This window comes from Eschrichtius robustus, chromosome 4, assembly GCF_028021215.1.
Source record: "Eschrichtius robustus isolate mEscRob2 chromosome 4, mEscRob2.pri, whole genome shotgun sequence".
In the NCBI taxonomy this organism is placed as follows: Eukaryota; Metazoa; Chordata; class Mammalia; order Artiodactyla; family Eschrichtiidae; genus Eschrichtius; species Eschrichtius robustus.
The window spans coordinates 151428014-151455597 of NC_090827.1; the positions used below are offsets into that span (position 1 = coordinate 151428014).

At 56.4% G+C, this 27584-nt stretch overlaps 1 protein-coding gene across 1 annotated transcript in view; it reads left to right on the forward strand.

The window, feature by feature from the left end:
- Nucleotides 1–27584, forward strand: part of POLN (DNA polymerase nu) — a 173439-nt gene that overhangs the window by 144419 nt on the left and 1436 nt on the right. The window contains exons 20-24 of the mRNA XM_068543567.1: nucleotides 5751–5833; nucleotides 11420–11551; nucleotides 16164–16274; nucleotides 18548–18626; nucleotides 24822–24889. Coding sequence (XP_068399668.1) covers nucleotides 5751–5833; nucleotides 11420–11551; nucleotides 16164–16274; nucleotides 18548–18626; nucleotides 24822–24889 — 473 coding nt within the window. The remainder of the gene's footprint in view (nucleotides 1–5750; nucleotides 5834–11419; nucleotides 11552–16163; nucleotides 16275–18547; nucleotides 18627–24821; nucleotides 24890–27584) is intronic.

Below are 27584 nucleotides of genomic sequence, written 5' to 3' on the forward strand. Positions count from 1 at the left end.
CAGATACGTTGATTAACTGTGTGGATGACGATGATTCGCTGTCCAGTGAGTGGAGGTGGATCATCACGCGGCCTGCGTCCTCATCGTCCTCACGCTGAGTGATCTGGGGCGGGGGGGTGGCGGGGAGGGTTATCTTGCTGTCTAGGGTGGCAGAGGTGGGGGGGGGCGGAGGCAGGAGAGGCAGGTACGCCCAGTGTAACATCACGGAGATAGAGCGTAATCTCTGCCTGACTTTCCTGCCTTTTCATTTCCCTAAAGATGTTTCTATATGGCACCAATCCTTCTTCCAGCATTTGCTTCAGTTTCATAGAGGGGTTCACGTCGCGAAAGAAGTCAAAAGCAGTCTGGAATCTCGGAGCCCTTCTGCCAGGTCATCTAACGTCAGTTTGCTCCTGGCGCTGCTTCTTCTGTGTCTTCCTCTTCGGCTGGCGCTGGTGGGGAAGCTCTCATCTTCATCGAGTTGTCTTCTGTTCACTTCTCTGGTGTGGTGTCTGTCAGCTCTTGAATTTCTCCAAGATCCGTATCTTGAAACCCTTCACCCCCCACCTTTTTTTGCCCGGCTCACAATTTCTTTCATGATTTCCTTGACGGGCTCCATCGTAAATCCTGTGAAGTCATACACAACACCTGGTCACAGTTTTTTCCAGCAGGATTTTACTGTGTGGGGCTTGATGGCTTTCACAGCTTTTCTGTAACAATGATGGCATCTTCAATGGTGTAACCCTTCCAGGCTGTCATGATGTTGTCTCTATCAGGGTTCCCTTCCATAGCATTGACGATCCTTCCCATAGAGCACCATGTATAATGAGCCTCAAAGGTCCTTATGGCCCCTGATCTAGAAGCTAAATAGAGACGTTGTGTCCGGGGGCAAGCAGACCACTTTGACACCTTCGGGGTTGCACCCATGGAGTTCTGGGTGGCCAGGAGGGCATTGCCCAGTATCAAAAGAACTTTAAAGGCAGTCCCTACTTGGCAAGATACTTCCTAACTTCAGGGACAAAGCACTGATGGAACCAATCCCGAAAAAGGGCTCTCATTGTCCAGGCCTTCTTGTTGTCCAACCAAAAGACTGACAGCTGCTGTTCATCTTCTCCCTTTAAGGCTCGGGGGTCAGCAGCGTGATCGGTGGAGGGCAGTCCTGACCATAAACCTGACTGCACTCGTACAAAACAGGAGTCAGCCCTTCCCTTCCTGCCTTAAATCCTGTTGTTCACTTCCTCTTTACTGGTGAGTGCCCTTTGTGGCACTTTTTTCCAGAATAAGGCACTTTCATCTGCATTACAAACCTGTTCAGACAGATATCCTTTCTCCCCAGTGATTTTCTTAACAGCATCTAGAACCTCGTCTGCTGCCCCTTGGTCAGCAGAAGCTGCTTCTCCTGTTATCTTTACATGTTTAAAGCCAATCCTTTTACTAAAATTATTAAACCATCCTTTGCTGGCATTAAATTCTCCAGCTTTAGATCCTTCACCTTCCTTTTGCTTTAAGTTGTCATGTAATGACTTCACTTTTTCTTGAATCATATTAGAGTCTATAGCAATCCTGCACCCACATAAAAGGTGCATTTTCAATACAAGATAAAGAGGTATTTTGCAAAAAGTCCAAGGTTTTTGTGCCTGCTGGCATACCTGCAGCGACTGCTTCACGAATTTCCTTTTGTTTTCTTACAATGGTCCTTAGGCTGAATTCATTTATCTTGAAATGGCGGCAACCGCAGCTGCAGACCTCGACCTACTATACATATCATGCAATTCAACTTTTTCTCATAACGTCACTTTTCTCTGCTTCTTGGGAGCACTTCCAGCAGCACTAGGGGCACTTCGTATGGGCTCCATGGTGTTATTGAGGGTTTACAATATGGCACTAAACATGGTGAAAGATGTGTGAGGACCATGAGAGATCACTTCCTACTGCGATTCCCGATTTACTGGAGAGACAAACTCCTCACGTGGAAGTGACCAGCGTCACGGGGCATTTTAAGTGGACACTTGAAACACTTGAGCTCAGCACAGTAGCAACAGGAGGAGACTAGGAAGTCGTTAATGGCAGCACAGGGTGCACCGCAGTTCATTCATGCAGGGATGATTTCATACTGCAGCTTCACGTTTGTCTGTCAACGGCACCGTGTACGTTCTGTGTTTGTGTGCTCCAGTTTTGATACATTTTAACATTTTATAATAGATATGTGTCCATTTTATGGTAGTAAATGATAAACTAAATTATTATCTACATGTATTTTATGCATTCATGACACACCTCACCTTTTCATAATATTTTTCAATATTCAGGCTACAAAGTTCGTCTCCGAGTTTTTCAAATTGTTGCAAATCTCCAAAAAAAAAATTCAATCTATTTATTGAAAAAACTATACATATAAGTGGACCCACAAAGTTGAAACCTGTGTCCTTTGAGGATCAACTGTACTTTCAGAACAATGTTAAGTAGTGGAGGCAGTGGGCATCCTTGCCGTGGAGCTTCCTCAGGATAAGAAGCTAGCTTTAGGAGTGAGGTGTATTGCTTTGTAAGTTTAAGGAAGTATCCAGCTATTCCTATTTTCTCAAGAGTTTTTCCTAGGAGTAGGACTGGATTGGATTGGAGTTGGATTTTGTCACGGGATTTTTTTCAGCAGCAATGTAGATGATCATGTAGTTTTCTCCTTAGTCGTATTCATGGGGTGAATGATATTAATGGACTTCCTAACACTGAACCAGCCTTGCTTACCTGGTATAAACTCTGCTCGGCCGTGAGGTGCTATTCTCTTAATGTGGAGTTGGACTCTGTTTGCAAATATTCTATTTAAGATTATTACATCAATCAATATTCATAAATTTTATATTTTGAATGAATTTTAAGATTTTTAAAGAAAAAAATCAATATTCGTAGGCAGTATAAGTCTATAGTTTTCCTTTTTTATGCTATCTTTATCATGTTTTGGTATAACTGTTATACTTTCTTAATAAAATTAATTTGGAAGTTTTTGTTCATTTTCTACACTCTGAAACAATTTGTACAGCATGGGGACTCTCTGGTCTCTAAAGGTTTGATAGAATTCTCCTTTGAAAGCATCTGAGCCTGGTGTTTTTGTGGGATAGTTCCTTAATAATTTTCTCTATTTCTTCTATAGACATTGGTCTGTTTAACTTTCATCTCTACTGGAGTCAGTTTTTATAACTGTGTTTTCTTAAGAAATTGTCCGTTTCACCTGGGTTTTAAAATGTACTTGCATAGCATTGTGCAAAATAATTTTTAAGGTTTTTTTTTTAACTTCCTACATATCTGCTGCTACTTTCCCCCATTGTTTCTTATTTTGTATATCTGTGTTTACCCTTTTGATTAAACTAGCTAATGGTTTGTTTATTTTCTATAAGAACTAGGATTTTTATTTACTAATGATCTGTTTTGCTGTTCTCTACTTAATTTCTTTTTCTCATTAATTTCTGCTCCCATCTTTATTCTAGCTTTATTATTTCAGTGCTTGTGTATTCTTTTGATTTTCTTGTTTTTTTCCCTTGTGTTTATTTAATTCATATACTGTTATTCTTTCATTTTTATTAATATAGGCATTTAGGGTTATGAAATTTCCTCACTGTTTTAATGTAATCCATTGGTTCTGACATATGGTGTTTTCATTAGAAACTATGTGATTTCTGTTTATATTTCTCTTCAATCAAAAGTTGACGGATAGAAGTGTTTTGTTTTATTCCTAGCTAGATGGGCTTTTGGGATTTTGTTTTTGTCTTTAATTTCTAGTTTTCTTGTACTGTGATCAGAGTGTTATTTTAATATTGCTGCTATGTGCGGCCTTTTGAGGTTTTTTGTGTGCCCTGGTGCATGATGTGTTATTGTGCGTGTGCCCCATGTGCTCAAGGAGAAAGCATGTTCTCTGTTATCGGAACGATGTCCAATATATGTCCCTAGCATCTATTCATTCTGTCACACTTTGGTTCTGGGAAGAAGCAAGTCCCAGGAGAGTTAATGCTGCTCCCTCAGACAACTTTCCAGCCCCGGATAGAGCTAAGGGGGTCCCTAGTGTGGTTTGGTCGAAGGGCACATGCTCCAAAATGCCTCCCTTGTCCCCTCCCTGCAGTGTCGCCAGACCCATTTGTTTGGGCCGAGCCTTCATCTGCCGTCACTGCAGGTGGCCCTGAGCAGGTAACGGGGAAGCTAGTCTTAGGTAAGCTTTTCAGCAATGTCTTTCCTGAGCAGGTTTGGAGGGCCTGTGGGATTTCCAAAATAAAGGGAGTTCAGTGAGGACCAAGGGTGGCTGGTGACATAGGGGTTGACACACATTTGTTCTGGGCTTGGGTGCATTTTGGTGTTTTGCTTCTTATCTAAATACAGCTGTTGACAATACCAAGTTCAAGGGTGGGATTTTAAAAAGTGGGCAAAATAGCTTAACACAGAAGGAAAAGGACAAAAAGAAATGCATCAGTACTTTAAAATCAGGCGGTAAAATGAATGAACTCTAGGACATCAATGAAAATGGTGAAGCAGGCAGCTCTGAGGGCCTGTCCACCAACAGAAACATCCAAAAATCAAGCAAAAACTGTTAGAACCAACTTTGTCAGAATGCTGAAAAACAGTCAGCAGTTTACAGCAACCAAGCAAGTTCTGAATCAAGAAAAAAGCAACTGAAAACAGTTAGGAGGGCTCTGTGGTGTTTTCATTCGGCCCACACCACTCCCACGACTCAGCAGCCTCCTGCCCAGAGTGGGACCCTGTCCCTGCTTCCAGGGACAGACCTTATTCACAAAGAATAGTGTGTATCTGTTCTAACTCGTCTGGGGGCTGCCCGAAGGACTGACACGGGCATTGTTTCCCCATCTCGGAACTGTCTCCAGTCAGAAAAGTGGCCACGTTGCTGGAAAACATCCTAATGCCAACCACAAAAGACCTCAGTCGAGGCAAATAAGAGCCCGCAAGCTTGGGAGGAAAAGCTGGGGAGAGAGGGTCTTTGGGAAATAGGGCATTCAAAGCCCCGTGCATACCGGGAAATCTAGAAGCCACAGGCAGGCCCAGGGCAGCCCGTACACTCTGAATCCCTGAACAGATCCTAAGCTTCACGCCGTGGCCACGAGTGAAGGCCAGCACTGCAAGAGGGCCCAGCACAGAGCTGCCCACAGAGGTTGGACAGGCTCCTTTTTCTGGCTCCTTTTTCTTCCTTTTCTCTCCCTCTGTCTCTGCTAATCTGATATGCTCACTCCATCAGGGAGACTTGGGGTGTGCGCATGGCTGGGCGAGGATGGCCTAGCAAGGAGGAGGGGCCCCGGGTGCCCGCCAGCCCCTGTGCTTCTCAGGCTCAGCTTTAATCTTTGCAGAGCGGCATGATTGCACGCTGGTGGGTGTGGAGTTGGTTCTTATTCTGTCTGAACGCCAGGACAGGGCCCTTCCTTCTGTAGGAGGCAAGCCACAGGCTGCTTATCCAATCCTGCAGAAGGTCCAGAAGCCAGCCCCTACTGCAGCACCCACAGGCAGGCCCCAGGCCCCAGGCCTCCTCCTGTCTGCCTGGCACTCCGGTGGTGGAGCCGCTTTTTGGTTTTGGGTGTGGGTACCCCAGAACCTGGCTGGCATCTGTTCGGAGGGGCCAGGCTGACACAGATGCTTTAGATGCTGACTGTCTCCCCTACCGTACTACAGGCCTGACCTTGAAGTGGTTCTTGGGGTGTGAGGGGATGCGTGTGGTCTGGACCCTTGAGGACCTCTGCAGACAGGTGCCAATGTGCCTGACAACATGCCATCTTTCCGTGTAGGAAGGACATTTCCCCAGAACGCGTGATGCATGCAGACAGGGAGCAGACCAAGAAGGTGGTGTACTCGGTGGTCTATGGAGCAGGTAGGCTGCGGGTAGGCCTGAGGCCTCGGTGTCACCTGTAGGCCAGGCGGAGGTGGCTCTAGTCGTGCACCTGCGTTGAAATGTGGCTGTGACTTACAGAAATCACTCTCAGCCCATGGAGCTCATTTTGTGCGTCCCTGTGTGCCGCTGTTTACACACATGTTGATGGTATTTGTGATGCACCAGACACCAGTCAGACCACTCACGCGCTTAACCCTCACGGCTCCCAGCAACCTTTGCATGGAGAGTAGACGTGCAGAAGTGAGGGCCGACCAAAGCCTCCCCCAACCCCACATCACACCACCTGCTGGGGACCACTCGTGTGCTTTGAGATGCTCCAGGAGCCCCCTGTCGTCACCCTATTCCCCTCCCCTCTTCCAGCCCCAGAACCCAAGGCAGAGCAACCTGCTCCGGTCCCCTCTCCCGCCCTCTCCTCTCCCTTTCTGACCGTGGGCTCTCTGGGCTTTTTAAATTCTTTCTCCCTCTCGGTCTTGCTGCATCAGTGGGCCTGACGCCCCTCGGGAGCTGAGGGAGGGGGTCAGGAGAGGCTGTGCCTGGTGGCCAGGCCTGTGTAGGCCCCTCCTGGATCAGTTCCACTTTGAGGAGCAGGGCTCGTGTAAAGACACGGAGAAGAGGGTCCCCCCCTGCCGTAGGAATCCTGCGTTCGTTCAGGGAAGAGCTGCCAGCGCAAAACCCTGGGCAAACGTAGTCAGCTGTAGGTAGGAGCCACCTTGGGCTTCTCCAGTGTGACTGCGGTGCCGTTATGACCTGCTTCCAAAGTGCCTCTTCCCGGACCGTGAGTGACCGACCTGCTTATGATGAGTCTGGAACCCGCTTCAAACCTGCCAGGGCTGTGGTCTCAGCCGGGACTCGGGCAGGGGCGCTTTGGCTCCAGTCTCTGGCCGGCGGGCCTCGCCCCCTGCCCCCGCTCCCCGGTGCACCCAGAGTCAGTCTTCGCTCCGGTCGGTCTGGCACCTTCTGGAGTATTCACTTTGTTATTTTCTGGGGAGGAAAAGAGCTCCACTTTGTAAATGAGCAATGAGTCATTAGCCGCTGCTTTGAGCCCTGACGGTGACAGGGTTCCCACCCCGGGCCTTGCGTCTGCCGCTCCCGTCACCACCTGACAGCGGGCTTCTGTGCACCTGTCGGGCTGTGTCTGCCTCGTGGGTGAAGCGGGGCCTTCGTCTCCTGAAAGGCCGGGCGTCCTGGGCTGCTGGGGCCCTTTGGAAACTCAGCAGAGAGGCTTTCAACCGCCTGGCTCCTGTGGGTTGCAATGCTGTGATTTCACCTAAACACGAGGGGTCTGGAAGCGGCTGCTCTGGGTGCTGGGGGCACATGGCCCCGGCCTGGCTTCGGGGTCGTGGTCGTTGTGAGGATGACAAAAGGCCGTAGGGGGAGAGCAGGACCGGGACAAGCGAGAAGACGCACCCCCAGCCCGCGGGCAGCCTGGTCCCCACGCCTCCCTCAGCCCCTCTCCCCAGGGCTTGGGAGCCGCCAGGCCTCTGCCACCAGAGACCTGTCCCCCCCCGAAATGGGAGTGCGTGCCCGCCCGCCTGCAGACCTCGGCCCGGAGCGCAGGCCCTGGGCTCACTGCTGCCCTCAGCCCACTGGGCTCAGCCGCCTGCCCAGCACTGTGCCCGCCCAGGCCCGCTGGCAGCAGGCGCCTCCTCCGGGAAGAAAACCCTGCTCCTCCCGTCCTGCTCTGAGCTCCTGCTACTCTTAGAGTCAGTTTGACCCTTGCTTCTCCTCAAGCTGCTGCCGCATCTTAAGTTCACCCCACGTCCCGTCGCCGGTGTGCACCGTGTGCCGGGCCCCAGGGCTCCTGCTCCGAGGGGCTGACGTTTGTCTGATGAGACGCACGAGCAGGCCTGAGGGGACGGCTGGGTGATCGGCGACATCCAGCACGACTGCTGAGCCCATGGGAGGCCCCTCGCCAGGCCAGGCTGAGTTTTAAAGGATGTGCAGGAGCAGTCAGGCCTGTGCCAGCATCCCTGGAGCCCCACGAGTGCCAGGCTCTCACGAGGCCCTGGAGCTGTAAACAAGAGTGAGAAGCTGTTGTAGTTCAGCATGGGGCAAAGAGCACGTGGAGGAAAGGGAGTGAAGATTTCCTTCCTAAGCTTAAAATTGCACCACACACACACACACACACACACACACACACACACAGAGCAGGCAATTAGCCCTCTGTGGGGAAAGCCAAACTGTATGTTCACCTGGGACCTATGAGGCGGGGGCACCTCGCGCTCCCGCCAAGGGGATCCGTGCTCCCAGGGGTGCACCCACGGAGACAGGCCTGCATTTTCACAACTGAAACAGCAGGAACCTGATCAGTTGAATCAAAGTGTGAAGGGAAGTTGTGTCGGAAGTGGGGACCCATGAACACGAAGCACGGAACAGAAGCCCTCACAGAGCCAAACATTGTCCTACTTGGGGGGCAGGGGCACAGTGGCCTTAGAGTGTGACAGACCCCCCGGCAAGGGCATGGGGAATAAGGACCAGGGCCTGGAGAAGTGACCGGACCCTCGGTCTCCGGCTCAGCCCATCTCTGCTTCTCTCAGAGTTGCCACATCACCGGCTTCTCTCGGAAGCAGGCTTTCTTCCTGTGCAGAGACCTTGGGATATCCCAACAGCTCTACAGAGGAAGGGAAAGGAATTCCTTCTCAGCCGTAGACACAGAAGGAGAAATGTGACTTCCGGCAGTGGCCATGGCACTCCGATCAGACCACCCTCCCACAGATATCAACTAGAAAGTATGCTAAAGTAAAATAAACAACTACCTAAAGGTACTGAAAAGTGACCAGAAGCAGACAGAAATTGGAGGTGGGCTAACACTTGGAAGGAAGGAATATAGCACAGGGTGAGTTTCCCGTTTTGTAGCTCTTCACCTGAAGGCAAGCCTCTGTCCGTGTTGTGTGTGGCTAAAACTCCGACAGAAATCCAGGGTCTTACTGGCTTCAAGAAGCAGAGGACAGGGGCTTCCTTGGTGGCACAGTGGTTAAGAATCCACCTGACAATGCAGGGGACATGGGTTCAAGCCCTGGTCCAGGAAGATCCCACATACCACGGAGCAACTAAGCCTGTGTGACACAACTACTGAGCCCACATGCCACAACTACTGAAGCCCATGCACCTAGAGCCCGTGCTCTGCAACAAGAGAAGCCACTGCAACGAGAAGCCCACGCACCACGATAAAGAGTAGCCCCCGCTCGCCACAACTAGAGAAAGCCTGCGCACAGCAATGAAGACCGAAAGTAGCCAAAAATAAAAATTAATTAATTAATTGGGAAAAAAAAAAAGCAGAGGACAGAGGTCAGGGCAGCCAGTGAATCTGGAAAGTGAAGGGAGAAATCTCAGAAAGAGGAGAGTCAAAGGAGAACCCCGAATTCTGGGCTTGAACTCTGCCCAGATCTCTGGCTGACCCCTGACTGTGCGTGAAAAGGGAAGACTTCAAACAGCCCAGCTACTGCTGAAAGGACTGATGCGAGCTTTCAGCTGCTGCTCACTGCAGGGGGACAAAGTTTGAAGTATTTTTTAAATCAGCACTGCTGAGAGAAACATAACAGGATCTAGAGTGTCTACAACATATCATTTATAATACAATAGCCAGAATACAATCCAAAATTACTAAACATATGAAGAAAGAGGATAACCGATCCATACTCAATAGAAAAGATGTGTGTAACTGAATCACTTTGCTGTACACCTGAAATAACACAATATTATAAATCAGCTACACTTCAATTTTTAAAAGAGCAACAAACTATTGATACAGCTGTCAACATGGATGAACCTCAAAACATTATGGCAAATGAAAGAAGACAGCCGGATACAAAGGAGTATTTATAGTAAATAATTTATTACACCATTTATATGAAATTCTGGAACACTCAAAATTAATTTACAGTATGGCATACTTTATGTTATATATATTTTACCACAAAAAATAATGAAAAGAAAATCTGCACTGATAGAAAGCGAACAAGTGGTTTCCCGGGACCTGGAGTCGATTGCAACTTGCATGTCGTCCTGGAACTCGGGGTGTCGTCCTGGAACTCAGGGTGCCATCCTGGAACTCGGCGTCGTCCTGGAACTCGGGGTGCCATCCTAGAACTCGGGGTGCCAGCCTAGAGCTTGGGTGTCATCCTAGAACTCGGGTGCCATCCTGGAACTTGGGGTGCCGGCCTAGAGAACTCGGGGTGCCATCCTGGAACTCGGGGTGTCATCCTAGAACTCAAGGTGCCATCCTGGAACTCGGGGTGCCGGCCTGGAACTCGGGGTACCGGCCTAGAACTCAGGGTGCCATCCGGGAACTCAGGTGTCATCCTAGAACTCGGGGTGCCATCCTGCAACTTGAGATGCCGGCCTAGAACTCAGCGTGCCATCCTGGAACTCAGGTGTCGTCCTAGAACTCGGGGTGCCATCCTGGAACTCAGGGCGCTGGCCTAGAACTTGGGTGTCATCCTAGAACTCGAGTGCCATCCTGGAACTCAGGGTGCTGGCCTAGAACTCGGGTGCCATCCTGGAACTCGGGGTGCTGGCCTAGAACTCGGGTGTCGTCCTGGAACTCAGGCTGTCATCCTGGAACTTGGGTGTTGTCCTAGAACTCGGGGTGCCGTCCTGGAACTCAGTGTGCTGGCCTAGAACTCGGGGTGCCATCCTGGAACTCGGGGTGCCGGCCTAGAGCTTGGGTGTCATCCTAGAACTCGGGTGCCATCCTGGAACTCAGGGTGCCAACCCAGAACTTGGGTGCCATCCTGGAACTCGGGGTGCCGGCCTAGAGCTTGGGTGTCATCCTAGAACTCGGGTGTCATCCTGGAACTTGGGGTGCCATCCTGGAACTCGGGGTGCTGGCCTAGAGTTTGGGTGTCATCCTAGAACTTGGGTGCCATCCTGGAACTCGGGGTGTTGTCCTAGAACTCGGGGTGCCATCCTGGAACTCAGGGAGCCGGCCTAGAACTCGGGGTATCATCCTGGAACTCGGGGTGCCATCCTGGAACCCGGGTGTTTCCTGGAACTCGGGGTGTCATCCTGGAACTCGAGAGTCATCCTGACCAGAGATCTTGCTATAAAAAGCTTCTCCAGAACACCTGCGCCCTCTAAGAACCAAATATTGGTCTGGACCAAAAGTTTTTGTCTCAAAAAAACATTCCAAGGATGGGAGCTCCTCATATTTTAGCACTGGAAACTTCCCTTCCTCTTTTATTCGCCGGCCCTCTCCAGCCTCCCCCAGTTCTGGAAACAGGCCCCCTTCTGGACAGGCTGCAAGCAGGGGCTACAACTCCTTCATCCCGGTCTTCACCTGCAGCACCTGCCAGGCCCTCAGTCAACATTGTTGAACAAATAAATGTTTAACAGGCTCCCGTCCAGACTGGCTGGCACCGAGCACTTGGTGTGTAAAGCCAAAGCCGACACCATCCTGACCAATCAGAAGAGACCAGTGGTGCCAGTTGGGCCTTGACGCACCGAGTCTTCCAAGATCCCTTCTGTGGGCTCACTTCCACGTGTGGTGGTCCCTGCCTGGTGGCCTGTGTCCCTGGAACCTGCTGGGTGAGAGGCTGGCCTCTGATCGTGCTTCTGCTTACACAGGGAAGGAGCGGCTTGCTGCTTGCCTTGGAGTTCCTGTTCAGGAAGCGGCCCAGTTTTTGGAGAGCTTTTTGCAGAAGTACAAGAAAATCAAGGACTTCACCCAAGCAACCATTGCCCGGTGTCACCAGACAGGTCAGCCAGCTGCTGCCAAAGCCATCGGCAGGTCCCCCTCCCTCTCCCGTGCCCTCTCTGCAGTAGCCAGGTGGTCTCCCAGGCCCTGCTCCTCCAGTGGGTGGGTGAACAGAGGGGAGGGTGGTGGGTTGATGGGGGCTGGGTGGGTGGGGACCGGGTGAGCATCCAGCCCCTGCTGGGTAAATGGGACCAAAAGGCTCCACGTAAGGAGGGTCCAGAGCCAGGCTCTTCTTGAAGCAACAATACTAAGCTTGAGTTAGAAATGATAGATGGATAGATACACAGAGAGAGATATCCTGCACCTAAACATGGGGAACTATGTTCTTAGGAAAAGCATGTGGGATATCTACAAAATTTCGCCACAGTTTGGTCACAGATTTCAAAGAATATCAAATAGAACATGTTCTGTGACCACAGTGGAATAAAAAGGTAGTTTATATCAATGTGTGTGGCCATCCATCCATCTGCCTATTTGGAAAAATCATTGCACTCCTAAATGATTTAAGATTTTAAAAAGAAGTCCCAAGCAAATGACAAGCATTTTAGCAATAAATGACAGTATAAGTACCTCAGTGAAAAACTGTAAGACATGGCCAAGCTGACCTTCACTTAGAGATGAAGGAATTCTTTAAAAGAGTGTTTTAAAAAGAAAGAAAAATTTCTGAACATAAATGACTGTATTCAGCACAAGACATTTGGGAAAGAGCAGCAGAGTAGATTAAAGAAGCAAGAAGGAAGGAAATCAATGTAGGAGAAGAAGCTCATGAAGCAGACGCGGAACAGAGAGCAGTGGTCGCCACAGAGCAAGCGGAGAGTCGGCGCACGCGGGATCGCGGAGGCCTGGCACATCCCGCGGGGCCCGGGATCCTCCCGGGGGCTCACTGATGACCTTTCTCTCGGGAGCCCGTGAGTGTAGGGCGGCCCCACAGGCTCCCCCGGGCCTGGCCGCACATCCCGACAGCAGCCTGTGCGGGGTCAGCGCTCAGCTCCTGCAGCCTCCTGGGGGCTCGAGAAAGCCGGGAAACCGTTTCTATCCCCCAGTGAGCATCTCACGGGCCTCGGCTCCTGGGCCTGGGGGTGAGCCGTGCGGAGGCTGCACAGCCCGGGTCGACGCCTGCAGCCTCCTCGCTGGGGCCCCACACTTGGGAAAAATAAAATACTATCAATTATGAAATGTGAAAACAGTGATAGAACCCAGGGCAGCTGAGTGCACGGAGCCAGGGTCACTGCGGGAGGAGGGACAATCGGACGCAGGCCCTCGTGCCGCACAGCGTGGTGTCCACGGCTGCCCGTAACCGCCTACGTCATCCTCACTGCAACTCAGAAGCTTGGGTCGCATCATTACCCTGCTTTACAGGTGAAGAAAATGAGCCCCGAGAGGTCAAGTAGCTTCCTGAGTTCACACAGCTAACAAAACAGGCGGTGCCAGGCCGGGACCCACCCCAGGCAGCTCGGCCCCTCCAGTGCCTCTCTGCTGCACGGCTCTGCATCCCTGCCCTGCATTTAACTTTCTCGAAGGGCCGTGGAGCTTTACGCTTGCCAGCGTGAAGCATGCGTGCCCTTTGACGCAGCAATTACGTTTCTGGGCAGACGCTCAACTGTCATTAAATTATGCTACAGACATTTGTTGGGTGCCTACCCGTGTCAGGCACTGTGTTGGCACCAGGGATAGGAGCTCCTGGCTCTCCTGGAGACATGATCCAGGGAAACGGAACCCACAAGTGAGCAAGTACATCCAGACAGTGTCAGAAAGATGGGATCCTGGGTGTGGAAGAATCCCGGGGCACTGGGCAGAGAGCAGCAGAGGGCAGCCCTGGGGACTGTCGGGCACAGTGACACAAAAAGAGGTGACACCTGAGCAAGACCAGGTGAGAGGCCAGGGAGAGCCAGCAGGGAGGGGCGGGGGCCAGGAAGGAAGAGGCAGGTGCGCGCCCAGACTCTGCACAGCACTACACAGATCACAAAAAGAACCTGGGTTTCATTTTTTGCAGATTGTTCCAGCAAGAGTGTGGAAAAGAGATCGGGAGGGGAGCTGATCAGAGCCAGCACCTGGGAGCAGTGACGCGGCTGTTAGCTCAGGAACTCCCGCGGGGTGGGATGGAGGGGGCCCACTGGTGAGAGGCAGACGGCAGGGCGAGGAGGGAAGGAGGCGGTGTGAGCCTGCGCTCTCCCTGCAGGCTCACTGACCTGCCCGGGGCGGGGTGGGGGGGGGCAGGCGGGCCAGGCGGGTTGACCATGACGTTGAAGAAGCTGTAAGTTCAGGGTCCTCCTTGTGGGCCCCTCCTCCCAGGCCCCGGGAGGAGCCCTGCAGTGTGTTCACGTGGTCACATCTTTCGTAAAATTGGCAAAAGCAGGGTACTTTGACTGCGATTGACTAAGACGCTGTCTCTTCCCCTCCACCGTCCTCCACTGTACTCCTCTCCATGGTATGTGGCATTGCCGTGGCCACAGCTATTTTTTGAATCCGGCTTAAGGGGAAGTCAAATTGATGACTCATTTAGTTCGGATCTCAGTGTGGGTATTCCTGAGGTTTGTTGCTCTTTCCATGCATGGTTGAGGGGTGCTAGCCGTCCTGGCACAGGGATGGCTTCCGGGAGCATTCCTTCCATGCCTTCCCACTTCCCGAGTGCAGTAACAGGAAGGTGCGGGGCCAGAGGTCATCTCGCAGCGTGAACAGGAACTATAATTGCCAGCACCGCGAGCCTTGGAAACAAGACTTGACATGTATGGAACCAGGGGCTTCTACTTCGGGCCACAAAGAAGTTCAGACTTTCCTCCCACCATAAACAACTAGAAAACTGGGCAAAATATATGAAGCAACTGTTCCAGACACTGGATCATAGGCAGTGTATTACTCTGGTCTCTGATAGAACAGAAGCAAAGGAGGGGAGCCCTCTGACACCCTGTGTCTAGGGCCATAGACCATCGTGCAGGAGGGGAGCCCAAGCAGATTACCGTGGCCTCGCTGAGTTGAGGAGACAAGGATTGGGTCTGGGGAGGCAAAGGCAACCGGATCTTGCAAGGTAGAATATCAGAGAGGAGGAAGTTATAGAGAAAAAGTCTCCACAAACCTTCAGAGGAGTCCGCCGTCTGTCCTTAACACTAAGATACGCGTGCAGAGAGTGAAACTCCGCAGGACTAGGCAGAGTCGTTTCTGGGGAGCAGCAGGCTGAGCGATCTGAGTTCCCACGGGGCCGGGGGATGCTTGGGTTCTCACCATTGGAATGGAGGGTGCTCACTGGACATCTGAGACGTTCCGTGGAGACCCCAGAAGGGTAGCACTTCAGCAGTAGGTCAGCAGTAGGTCTAAACCCACCCTAACAAAGCTTAAAAGTGGGCCTCAAAAGGATCAGGCGATCTGCAAGTACCTTAGGCCTGCCTAACACTCTTGAAAGGAAAACACCAAACCCCAGCACTGAACAACATAAAACGCACAATACCCAGCATCCAGTCAAAAATCACTAGACAGGGCTTCCCTGGTGGTGCAGTGGTTAAGAATCCACCTGCCAATGCAGGGGACAGGAGTTCGAGCCCTGATCCGGGAAGATCCCCCATGCCGCGGAGCAACTAAGCCTGTGCGCCACAACTACTGAGCCCGCGTGCCACAACTACTGAAGCCCATGCACCTAGAGCCCGTGCTCCGCCACAAGAGAAGCCACCACAATGAGAAGCCTGTGCACCGCAACAAAGAGTAGCTCCCGCTCGCCACAAGTAGAGTAAGCCCGCACGCAGCAACGAAGACCCGATGCAGCCAAAAATAAATAAATAAATAAATTCATTAAAAAAAAGGAAAAATCGCCAGACACGCACAGAGGCAGAGACTGGAATGTGCCAGTCAGAAGCACGGCTCTCCCTGTTCTCGCTGCCTGTCACAGTTAGGGGACTTTAATTATACGTTGCCTGGCATTGTAGCAGGTGCTTAATACACTGTCATTTTTATAATTATTGCATATGTGAGAAATTCTTCCAATCCTCAGACACATAACGTGTAAGTTGGGGATCTAGTTCTTACCAACACCTAGTAAAACCAGAGTTCTCACTGGTCAGGAACATAACCATTGCAGCACCTCTGCATTCATTTTCTTAAAGAGGACCCCAAATTCTGGAAGCTTTGGGCCCCACGAAGCTTGGATGTGCCCTCCTGTGTAGGGATGTGGTCTGTGACACAGACCATCGGCCCCTCCTTGAGTGAACTAAGGATTAATGCTTTTCTCCCCCATTCCAGCTGCCACACTGTCCAGAATTATTTCTGTCCCCAAGAACCACAAGTGGTTTTTCACCTTTATAGTGTAAAAACCGCCCTTCCTGTCCTACATCAGATCTAAGCACAGCTAGGAGTTAGAAAGTGTGCAAAACATGCCACCAGGCAAGCAAAGGCCACTCTGCTGCTGTCCTTGCTTTCCCACCACAGAACCCACCGGCCCTAGAGACAGACCCAGAGGCCTCAGGGCGGAGCTCTGGCGCTGCTGCTCTGGCTGCAGCAGGGAGGGTGCCCGCGGGGCCCCAGGACCTAATCTGAGAGCAGCTGTGCCCACAAAGGGGAGGGTCCAGCGGGGCGCCGCACCGCCCGCTCACTGCCGCTCTCATCTTGCTCTTCCTTCACGTAACGCAGGCTACGTGGTGTCCATCGTGGGCAGGAGGAGGCCGCTGCCAAGGATCCGTGCACGCGACCCGCAGCTCCGGGCTCAAGCAGAGCGGCAGGCGGTGAACTTTGTGGTGCAAGGTGCCAGAGCCCCTCTGCTTCTCGGTTTTCAGCCCCAGGAGATTAGTGCCAGGGTATATCCTGCTCTCGTCCTCCTGGCGGTTACTGCTGGGAGCCGCAGGGCAGGTGCTCAGCACCTGGTCCCCTTCCTGACTGCGACGCGCCCCACGAGGCCAGACGGGAGACAGGCTCCGGGAGGTCATCCGGCCGGCGCCAGGGCCAGACCTGGAGCTCAGTCCCTTGACCCTCGGCCTGGTCTCTCCGCCACAGCCCTCATCCTTGGCAGGCGTCCGAACCCCAGCGCACCCACCACGAGTCCGTCAGTCTTCCTTAGAATGGCCAAAGCAACAGTCTCTGCGTGGAGGGCAGGTGTGAGGCGGCGCTCGGCGCTGTCCTGATGAGGCCTTGGGGGCCTGGGGGTCGGGCAGCGTCCCCACCTGTGACCCCAGTGGTCACGGATGGAGAACCAAGGTCCCTGGGCCCAGAGATGAAGACTGGAGGTAGGACCCCAGGCCCAGAGGGGTTTCTGCAGCAGGAGGGTGGCCCGGGCCCAGCAGACGCGGAGTGCGAGGCGTGGATGGTGGAGCAGGAAGGCCAAGTCCCCAGCGAGTGCTGCAGAGAGGCCGGTGTGGCAGCGCTGCCCGGCTAAGCTCAGCCTTGGCGAGCAGGAGAGGGGGTGGCAGCTGCGGCAGGACGGCTGGGGCCGGCTCTGGGCTCAGTGTAGCATCTTCCCGGGTCCTGCCCCGGGGTGACCACCCAGACGAGAGCAGAGCACAGTGACAGCCTCCAACCCGGAGAGGGCTCTGCATCTCAGGCCGGCTCTCTCACGCAAGGCTGTGGTTGGCTCATGACCACCCGCCTCTGTCCCTGAGGCGTGTGCAAGGTGGCCTTGAAGCTGGTTTGGAGAAAAAACTGCACGCAGACCTCTCCACGTGGGGAGCTGACCAGGAGGCCTGGCCACGCTTCGAGCTCCCCCGGAGAGGTGATCTCCCAGCTGAGCCGGGACAGCACAGGACAAGTGACCTGCCGTTGTCCGTGCTGAGCTGAGCCGGTGCCCACCAGGGAGCTGTCCCTCCACCTGGGCAGACACAGGGCCCGGCAGGCCTGCTCCCTCATCACACCCAACCCGCGATCTGCTCCCCCCGCCCCCTCACCTCCTCTCTCTTGGCTCTGCCCCTCCTCCCAAAGTAGCAAGCTTCCCGACATCCCAGCCCCGGCAGAGGGTCCCCGTGGCACTGAGACCCCTCGCGGCCGGCAGGTCAGTCGCAGAGACCAGACTTGCACGTCCAGCATTCCTGCCGCGCTCGTGGGAAGAGTAGCCCTGCAGTGGAGGAAGGCGGCCCACTGACTGGGGCCTTTTATTTCTTCATGAACCTCAGGAGCCTTGAACAGCTAGAGCAGCCTAAAGTCAGGAAAGGAAACCTGAACTTCAGTCTGTTTCCCGTGATCCAAACCGGTTGTTGAGACACCCACTGTTTGCCTGGCGCTGGAACAAGCGTGTCCCCTACGCTGGCCAGCACCTCCAGAGTGCCTGACTGACCATGTGATTGATCCCGCCCAAGCCCTAGAAGCCCGTATCATAGCCCCACTCCACACACTGGGAGGCTGAGGTTCTGCCAGGTTCAAGGGCTGCACAGCGGGAGGGCCGAGGGAGTGGGGGCTGAGCCCATGGCCGCCGTCTGGGCTCCGTCATCCTATTGGCTGGTGCAGCGGGCACAGCCCAGGTGTGGTCAGAACCTGTGAGCATGCTGAGACACTGCTCCCAGGGGCAGGTCGTGTTATACGGCAGGTGTAGGGTCCCCAGTCAGCTGACTTGAGTGCATCAGAAGGGGACATCCCAGGTGGGCCTGAGCTGATCAGGTGGACCCTTGAAAGAATGTTTAGGGGTCAGAGTCAGAGATTCTGGCCGTGGAGGGGCAAACACGCTGGGGAGAGGGCCCGTGGCACAGACCTGAGAGTCACAGCCACCAGGAAACGGGAACCCCAGTCACGTGACTGCAAGGAAATGAATTTTGCTGGCAACCTGAGGTCATCTGAAAGTGGGCCTTCCTCAGTGGAGCCCCAGATGAGGACATAGCCAGGTCCACACTGACCTCAGGCTGTGAGACCCTGAGCAAAGGCCCAGCCACACATGCAAGAACTGAGAGATGGTAGATCCCTGTGGTTCTCCCCTGCTGGGTGTGGGGTCATGCGTTACACAGTGTAGAAAATTCAGACAGCCCACCTGGGCTTGCAGGGCTGCGGGGCCCCGGGCCTCACACTGTTCATGAACCAGCGCCCTTTGTGCCTCACAGGCTCGGCCGCGGACCTCTGCAAGATGGCCAGGATCCACCTCTTCACAGCAGTGGCCGCGTCCCCCATCCTGACGGCCAGGTCAGTGAGTGAGCACCAGCCGGCCCAGGCCCAGCCCAGGGCGCAGACCTGCCCTCCCCAGGGCTCGGGTGGGCGGCCTGCTGTTCTGCGTTGGCCCACGGGCAGACGCCTCCTGGAAGCGAAGTCACGCTGGCCACTTCCCTCCGGGTCTCGGACCTGACAAGCTCACTGACCCCCACGGAGGGACCCGCTTGAGCCAAGGTGCTCCCAGCACTCCCAGGAGAACGCTTTGTTCCCAGCTGGGGCTGAGCAAGGCGGCCAAGGGCCCGCTCACCCCGGAGCACGCTGAGTCTCCCCAGGTTGCCTGGTGCAGAAATGTGTCTCCCCTCGGTGAGCCCGAACCCCTTCGGGCACAGCCCCAGGGGTACACACGCAGCTGCCCGCCTCAGAGTTGGGTGGGCCCCGCGGCCCCTCAGACAGGACACGGGGCTCCACACTGCGTCCACTCCCAGCCCCTGATAAGTGAGCCGGAGGCCCGGCTTCTGCTGCCATCCCCCCCACCGAAGGCTCTCGCCAGGCTCCACGTCTGCCTCGGTTGCTCTCCTGGGCACACCCCCCTAGCAGAGGGAGTGTCCGAGTGTCTGGGTGACCAGGCGTGCTCGTCCCAGGCTCTGCTGGCCCAGAACCACCCCTCGGGCCGCCCAAGGTCCTGGCCTGGGTGCAGGTGGGAGGGGGTGGGTTCTCCTCCCGAATCCCAGGATCCCCTCCTGGCGGCCCACCTGGGCTCCCCAGAGAAGCGAGTATGTCCGACCCCAGGAGGTCTGCCTCCCTCCCTCCTTGGTCTCCATGTCTGTTTGCCACCCCTCCGGGCCCCCCCAGGCTCCACGTGTGGGCCAGCGTGGGCCTGCCTACTAAGGAGCCCTTCCCGGGCGTCAGCCTGTCTGCACCTGGGAAGGAAGCTCATGGGGGGTTAGGTGGTGAAAATTTATGAAGCGTTAAGTGGTCTCACGGGCGCCACCCCGAGGGGTGTCTGCTCACTCCCCCGCATCCCTACGGGGCGTCACCAGCACAGAGGACAGCTGGACCCTCCTCCCGCCACCTTTGGGACACAGGGGCCTGCTGGCCTGTGGCCACCCTTTTCCATGTGAGCTTATGGTTTTCTCTTGGCTTCTGATACTATTTTACATCCTCAAGGCATGGGATTTTTTCCTTGCCTGAGATCTTTCATCTTTCCTTAACGAGCTTCTGCCTTTACTTCTTCAGATGTTTCCTCCTGTTCGTTTTGATGTTTTAGCCTACGTTCTTTTGGCAGTTTCAGCAACTTTGTAGAGAAGTGTGTCCCGGGCAAAGGCCCTGGCCTGGGAATGTGGGGTCGTGTCCTAGTAAAGGACAGCGGAGAAGGCTTTCCCAGGCTCCACCGCTGTCGGCCTCCGCCTTTACAGCCCCTGCACCGGGCACTTCCTCTGGTCCGTGGTTCACCTTACACCCCCGGGAAGGAGCAACCACACCCCGGGCTGTCACCCCAGGGCTGGGAGGAAGGGCAGAGGGTGAGGAGCCCGAGACCCGGCAGGATATAAGCGCTGCCCCAGGTGCCCTGCGGTAGCTGCGCTCCAGTTTCTGCAGCAGCTGCGGGAGGTGAGGAGGCAGGAGCCGAGTGGGAAATGCTCTCCTCTCGCTGGGTCTCTCCTGCCGGCCGTCCCCCACCCCAACACGCACACGCCGAGGCCAGACGCCTCTTCCATCCAGGGTTCCTCGTGGCTTTCTGCTTGGCTCCTGAATCCATGCATCCTGTTCACTTGTGTCTTTTCTGAGGGTAAAATGCACGAGGGTGTGTGGGGCCTGCGCTAGCGCCGGTTGTTCCGCGTCCGCGATGTCTTGCGTCTAGGAGGTCTGGTCCATCTCCGGTTTCTGTGGGATGGGTAAGGGAAGTGGCATATGAGGGTCTGGGGCTTTTTGGTGACAGTCGTCATCCAGGAATTCAGAAACCCGGTGGCCATCCCTGTTGCCAGCACTGTGTTGTCTTCAGGAAACGCGTTTCATAACAGAACACGTTAACCGCTTCATGCCATTTCAGAAACCGAAGCAGGCCAGTGTGGAACACGGCCGTCCACACTGTGCGTGTGAACTTGAGTTGTTCTCCCTGGAGTGGCAGGAAAGGTCTAGGACAGCGTCGTGGGGGGCAGACGCGGGCCACGCGTGAGCTGGTATCCGCCTGAAGCAACGTGACTGGAACGCTTCCCCGGGGCTCCTGGCACCTGGTCCAGTCGCCCTGAAGTGCCCCGTGGGCTGGAGCCACAGGACGGCCTCCACTCACTGCCCACGGGCTGGGGAAGGAAGGCCAGGGGGCTCGTGACCCCAAGCGCTGCCATTGGCCGAGAGCTCACTTGGCCTCACGCTGAGCTGTCGGCGGGGCGGCCTCCTCTCTTCCGACGTGGGACCCCCACGACAGGCCCTTCTGGGTTTCAGACCATGTTGGGGCTGGAAAAAAGCTTTGGAGGCTGTCGATTCCAACACCTGCATGTAGAGAAGGGAACCCGAGAGCACGGTGCAACACGGCCAAAATCACCAGAGCTAGACCAGCACTGGGCCCCCCGGCACGCTGCAGATTCTCCTCGCCCTGGGCTCGTGCAGAGGACCGCAGCCCCACTGCTTGCCCACTGGACGGCGTGGCAGCCTCAGAGGACACTTCCCCTGCTCCTTTGCCTGTGGTTACAGGACGGCAGGGTCATCTCACCACACAGGCAGCCCTCTGCCCTCTGCCCACCTGGCAGCAACCCGAGGGCATCTGTGGTCAGGCCCAGCCCGGCATGTGGGCTCTTGCTCTCCCCATCTCAGGAAGGGGCAGAGAAGGTGCCCGGGGCCCAGGGGAGGCAACAGGACCAGCCAAGCAGTGAGGAGCGGCCTCGAGGGACATGGGGGCAGCAGGCCCTGGTCTTCCCACGGTGACAGGGCAGCAGGTGGAGAGGGCTCTCCAGCACCTGGGCCCTTGAGGACGTATGGGAAGCAAGGCTGGGGCAGCCAGCAAGCCCCTGGACCATGGCCTGGACCACAGCAGCCACTGGCCGGAGTGGTCGGATGGGAGGCTGGGCCTTTGGGGGCGGGAGGACGCCACGCTGGTCCAGCAGGAAGGACACAGAGCAGTTAACAAAAGCACAGAGGGACCGCAGGGGCACAGAGACCAAGCTCCCCAGAGTGGCCGTCCGTGGTCACCTGCGCAGGTCAGGACGACAGCATAACGGCAGGGGCGTGGGGCCTCGCCGTGTCTCTCAGGACTGTGACCAGGCCACGGGAAGGCCCGGGGCTCAGCCACCGGGCGCCCGTGCTCTCAGATGAGTCCTCACGGTGTGCTCAGAGCTGAGGGCGCCTGGAAGGGAGCTGCCCCAGGCAGCCACGGCCGGCCGGGCCACCGCCGGGAGGTGAGGTGAGGCTCTCCGGGAGCGTCTCCACGAGAGCGCGGTTATGTGCGGCCTGTCCGTGCAGGACAAAGGGACGGGAAGTTCCAGCCATCAGCTCGCTTCCTGGGAAACAACGGGTCTGACACCTGTGTTCACCTGCCCCACCCGGGCGCCTCGTGTGCATTTCCTGCGCCCCAGTTTCCAACTGGAGATATGGTAATGTCGCAGTCAGCTGTGAGAGTGATGTGTGAGTGACTAACGATTCAAACCTATTCTTAGGTTGCTGCCACGCCAGCAACTCAGAATTTCACAATGTAATTTCAAAAAGTATGAAAACTCTTCCTGCTAAATCTGGAAAAAGTTACAAGTGCCTATCCTGTGGTTTCTGCCCATTGGAAAACTAAGTCCCCTTGGGAGCCTAAGACCCCGCCAGAGGCCTAGAAGTCAGTTTAAGAAAGTAAATGCCAATGCTGCCAGCCCGGTCTGGCTGCCCGGAGGACGGTGCCGAGAGCCCTTGGCCAGAGGCTGCGTGTAAAATACAGGCCCCCTCCCTGGGGGGACTGCGGGGGTCTGCCGGCCAGCAGCCTGCTGCCTGGGCTGGACCCAGCATGCCCTGGGGATTCACTCCCACGAGCAGCATGGGCTACGGCTGCTCACAGCAGCTCAGACTTAAAGGTGGGCTTTCCCCCATCGTGAGGAATCCGGTTGCTGCCTTTGGTTCAGAGGCTCAGGGCGGCAGGACTGAAGTCCCTCTGGCTCCCTGGCCGCTTCCCTCTTGGTGCCTTGATGGAGGTGGCCACTCCAGCAATCACAACACGTAGCAGGCAAAAGGAGAAAGTAGTGGTGATAGAAAGGGTACCCGCCCCCGCCCCCCCGCATGTCAGCCCTTTCAGGAGCCTTCCTGGGAGCTGGGGGGTACCCACCGCAGGTGGCTGGGAACGCAGCCTCATCTCCCCCCGACCCAGCAACGGAGAAAGGGGGAGAGTGGTTCGGGGTAGAGCCCTGTGCTTCTCGGTTACAAAGTCCTGCACAGCTCCTGAAAGCGCCGGCACAATCCGTCTCTGCACTGGGCTTGAAGACTGCTCCCTGCCTCCGGCCGGACTCACCACTGTGGTGACCCCTGTCCGGGGGCCTCGCCTCACCTCTCCGTGCAGCCCCAGCTCCCTGGTGCCCCTGGGCCCACAGCTCTGCCAGGCGCTGCCTCTGTCTGCAAGCCCTGTGCCTGCTGTGCACAGGCTGTACGGTGACAAGGACAGGACATGGCCCCTTCCCTCGGAAGCAGGGTCCTGGAGGCAGAGACCAGGTCACACAGAGGGCAGAGCACACGCCCCCCCCCCTCGCCCCCACATGCCTACCCTCCTTCCCTGAGGGCTACAGGCCCTCAAGACCATCCTGCACCACGCCTCCCCCCTCCCTGAGTGCACAGGGCGAGCCTCCTTGGTCCGCCCCAGGGAGGGGCTGGCACTGGGTCTGGGGTCACAGCCCCCAGCAGGTGTCAGAAGCCAACTCAGATCCTACCTTCTTTTTTTAAATCAATTTATTTATTTTATTTATTTATTGTTGGCTGTGTTGGGTCTTCGTTGCTGCACGCGGGCTTTCTCTGGTTGTGGTGAGCAGGGACTACTCTTCATTGCGGTGCCACGGGCTTCTCATTGCCGTGCCTTCTCTTGTTGCAGAGCATGGGCTCTAGGCGCGCGGGCTTCAGTAGTTGTGGCTCGCAGGCTCAGTAGTTGTGGCTCGCGGGCTCTAGAGTGCAGGCTCAGTAGTTGTGGTTCATGGGCTTAGTTGCTCCGCAGCATGTGGGATCTTCCTGGACCAGGGCTTGAACCCCTGTCCCCTGCATTGGCAGGTGGATTCTTAACCACTGGGCCACCAGGGAAGCCCCCAGATCCTACCTTCTAAGCGCAGGGCACGCCTGGCCCATGCTGGCCAGATCCTTGCAGACCGTGTTCTGTGCGGCCAAGGAAGAGCTTCCAGGGCCGATCCCTGGGGTGTCCCCCTCCTCCATCCCCACCCTGTGCACACATGCACACCCGCCCGTCCCTGGTACTTGAGTCTACGTCCTCCCAGGAGCCCTGCCCCTCAGCAGCACCTTTGTTGCCTACACACCTCCTTCCACTGCAGCGTTCACACACCCCCTCTCTTCCTCACCCAGAGGCAGGTGGGGACAGACACCCCTCAAGGGGGTGCCTGAGGGGGCTCAGAGAAGTGGGGCACCAAGCAAGGACTCGCCCAGCGGAGGGGGCTGGAGTGAGTGCTGACTCCTCCCCTGGAGCTCAGCCCTGGGCCCAGACCCGGGCGGGGAGCATGGTGTCTCGGGGACAGGGAGTGGCCAGGAGGGCAGCAGCAAGGTGCCCAGGCCGTGGGCCAGGACCCAGGATCAGGGACATGCTGGGGTTTTGTGCCTGCAGAATGGCCTCGAGTAGAGGCCTGTCAGGGTCCCTGCCCCCACGATGGTCCAAGGGGGGCTCTTCTTCCTCAAAAGGCTCAGCCCCACCGTGTCCTCGTCAGGCTCCCCAGGTTGCGGGGGGTGGGGGGGGCAGGGGGTCGCCCGGACCCTCTTATCCTGGGCCCTCTGCCTCCAATCCATCATTCTAACCTGTGTTCTCCCCCTCCTGCAGGCTGTCCTGGTGACGGTGCCGTGACCCCCGCCCACCAGCCCCTGCCTGGGTCCTCCCACTCCCCACTGAGCCACATCCTCACGGGCACCTTGTGCCAAAACCTAGGCGGATTGGCCAGCACCGGGCAGCGCCCCTCGTGCCCGTGTGCACATGCCCCCCACGCGCCCCTTGTCACAGGCAGGGACAGAGCACGGAAGGCCCACGCACGGGGGCGACTCCCTCCACCGCATGTCTTGCAGGTTGGTTGCCCAGATTCACGACGAGCTGCTGTTTGACGTGGAGGACTCACAGATTCCTGAGTTCGCAGGTGAGCCCCGAGGGACCAGGGTTGGTTCTGTTTCACGAATAGTTACAGTATCTCCCTGGGGGCTCACAGGCCCCCTCCCTGCACCCGCTGGGTGTCACCTGCAGAAGGGCCAGCCTTGTTTGGGGGCCCTTGAGAGGTCTGGATGGCCACTCCCTGGCCAGCAGCCCTTGGGGAATGCTAAGTGCCCTACTGGGGGCCCTGCATCAGCCCCAGGGGCCCCGGAAAGAAGGGGGCGGCATTGGGACCCCAGGCCGGCGGGAGCCAGGCGGTGGGGCCGGCAGCAGGGTTAGTGCTGGAGCATTGGGGTGGCTGAGGCCCACAGGCTGAGCACAGACTCCAAGCCTGGGTCCCACCCTGCCCCCTCGACAGGCACCACCTGCTGTGAGCCCTCCGGGATTCTTTGAGGCTAGAGACCACCTGTCCCCTGACTCAGTCCTCAGGTTGGGCAGGACTCCTCTCCTAAACAACCACCACTGCAGTGGGCATGGGGGCCTCTCTTCTGCCTCTCTAGTGAGAGCAGGAGCCCTAGGGCCCTGGTCCCTCTAGGCCCTGCAGGGCCTGTGAGGGAGGTGGCCGGAGGATGGAGAGAGTACAGGGGTGGGTGTTAGGGCTGGATGCCAGCCTCCCAACCAGCTCCCAAGTGACAACTGGCCAAGCCCTCCCCCAGCTCCGCCACCACCTGCAGAGACCTGCCCTGAAAAATGGTGAGACTACTATCCTCAGCACCCCAGCCTACACGCACCTCCACCTGACAGTTGGGAAACCAACCCATAGCAGGGCCCCATCCTACACGGGGTCCCATCCTACACGGGGCCCCATCCTACACGGGGGTTCATCCTACACAGGGTCGCATCCTACAAAGGCTTCATCCTACATGGGGCCCCATCCTACACAGGACACCATCCTACATGGGGCTTGATCCTACACGGGGCCCCATACTACACGGGGTCCCATCCTAAATGGGGTCCCATCCTACACAGGGCCCCATCCTACAAGGGCTTCATCCTACACGGGGCCCCATTGTACAGTGGGCTTCATCCTACACAGGGCCAATCCTACACAGGGTCCCATCATACACGGGGCCCCATCCTAAACGGGTCTTCATCCTAACAGGGCCCCATCCTACATAGGGCTTCATCCTACAAGGGCTTCATCTTTCACGGAGTCCCATCCTGCACGGGGCCCCATTCTACATGGGGCCCCATCCTACACAGGGCCCCATCCTACACAGGGCTTCATTCTACAGGGGGGCCCATCCTACATCGTCATTTGAAATCTGTTTGGAAATAATGGGCCTGAAACAAACCATTTGATGGGACTGGCGGGTGCTCAGCTGCTGGTTAAAAAGGAAAGAAAAAATTCTACATCTGGAGGGAGCCGTCTTAGGAACAGTCCAGTTCCCGCTCATCCTGGGGGCAACTGCTAACCGTTTCAGGCAGGCACTGAGGCTCTGCTCCCTGTGGCTCCCTGAGGGATGCAGGGGCCTCGGCCACAGGCCAGCACTCAGAGGCACCACCTGGCGCTGTGCTGGGAGAGCTTTGGGGTCTCGACCCAGCCACGGACCGTGAGACAGGTGAACCCGGTGGGGGCCGGGGCTGGCTGCCATCTCTGAAATGCTGGGTGGTCAGGACACACCTGATGGCGGCCCACAGGGCAGACCCAGGATGGGGCTCTGGGGCCCCCAGCCCAGGGACCCTGCCCTCACGGGCCATATGGTGCAGGCTGGGGACACGGGTCACCCCAGGGAGAGGCCTGGGAGAGAGCCAGCTCTGCCCGACCGCCACCGCCCCTCTGCCCAGTGGTTACTCGGGGTTACTCGTTTAGTCAGTCGCACAAAGGAGGGGATACACAGGAGGACCTGGCATTGTCTGCACACCCAGTGAGGGGGTGTCAAGGTCCGACTCCTCCCATTAGAAGCACCTGGACACCCTGCAGCTCCCCAGGGAGGCCGGGCCCTCTGCAGGGCTCCCCTAGAGCGGGCTGGGCCCACGCTGCCCGCGCACCTCCCCACAGCCGGACCCAGGAGCCCCCGCAAGTGGCTCCCCAGTCCCCGGCCGCACCAGTGTCCCTCTGCAAGCACAGAGAGGGTAGCGAGGGCTTCGGGCAGCTCTGATCCTGCTCAGACACCCCAGGCCCCGTGCCCCCGGGAGTCAGCCAGGGAGCCCTGGGGCCGCGGAGGACAGAGGCCGAGGCAGCCTCCGCCCGTTCCTTGGGCGTTCCTTTGGCAGTCTTTGTACTGAAATGTCCGATAACTTAGGGTGGAATGAAATATTCATTTATCAAAGGGGCAGAAGGGTTTGGAGCAAACCCTGAGAAACACTGAGCCAGGCAGCCAGCCCCTCCCGCCGGGCTGCTCCCGGCCCAGCCCCCAGTGCCATGGAGTTGTCCTTGCAGCGTCACGGGCGCGTGAAACTTCACAGGGGTTTCGGCGGAAGCACAGGTCGTCCTTCCCCGGGCTGCTCGGGCCAGCGGGATTGCCTGGCCTGGCCACCCGGGGCGGGGGGGGGGGGGGCGCGGGTTGGCACGGGGGGCCGCAGCTGCAGACAAGCGTGTGGGCGGGGCTACAGCAACGCTTGGGACACGAGGGCCCTGCTCGCGGCACCGACTGTCGGGGCCCGTTAAGGCGCCTTCAAGCACGTGCCAGTGGGAGTTGGAACCAGTCCGGGAGACCCGCAGTGGCTGCCGGAGCAACCAG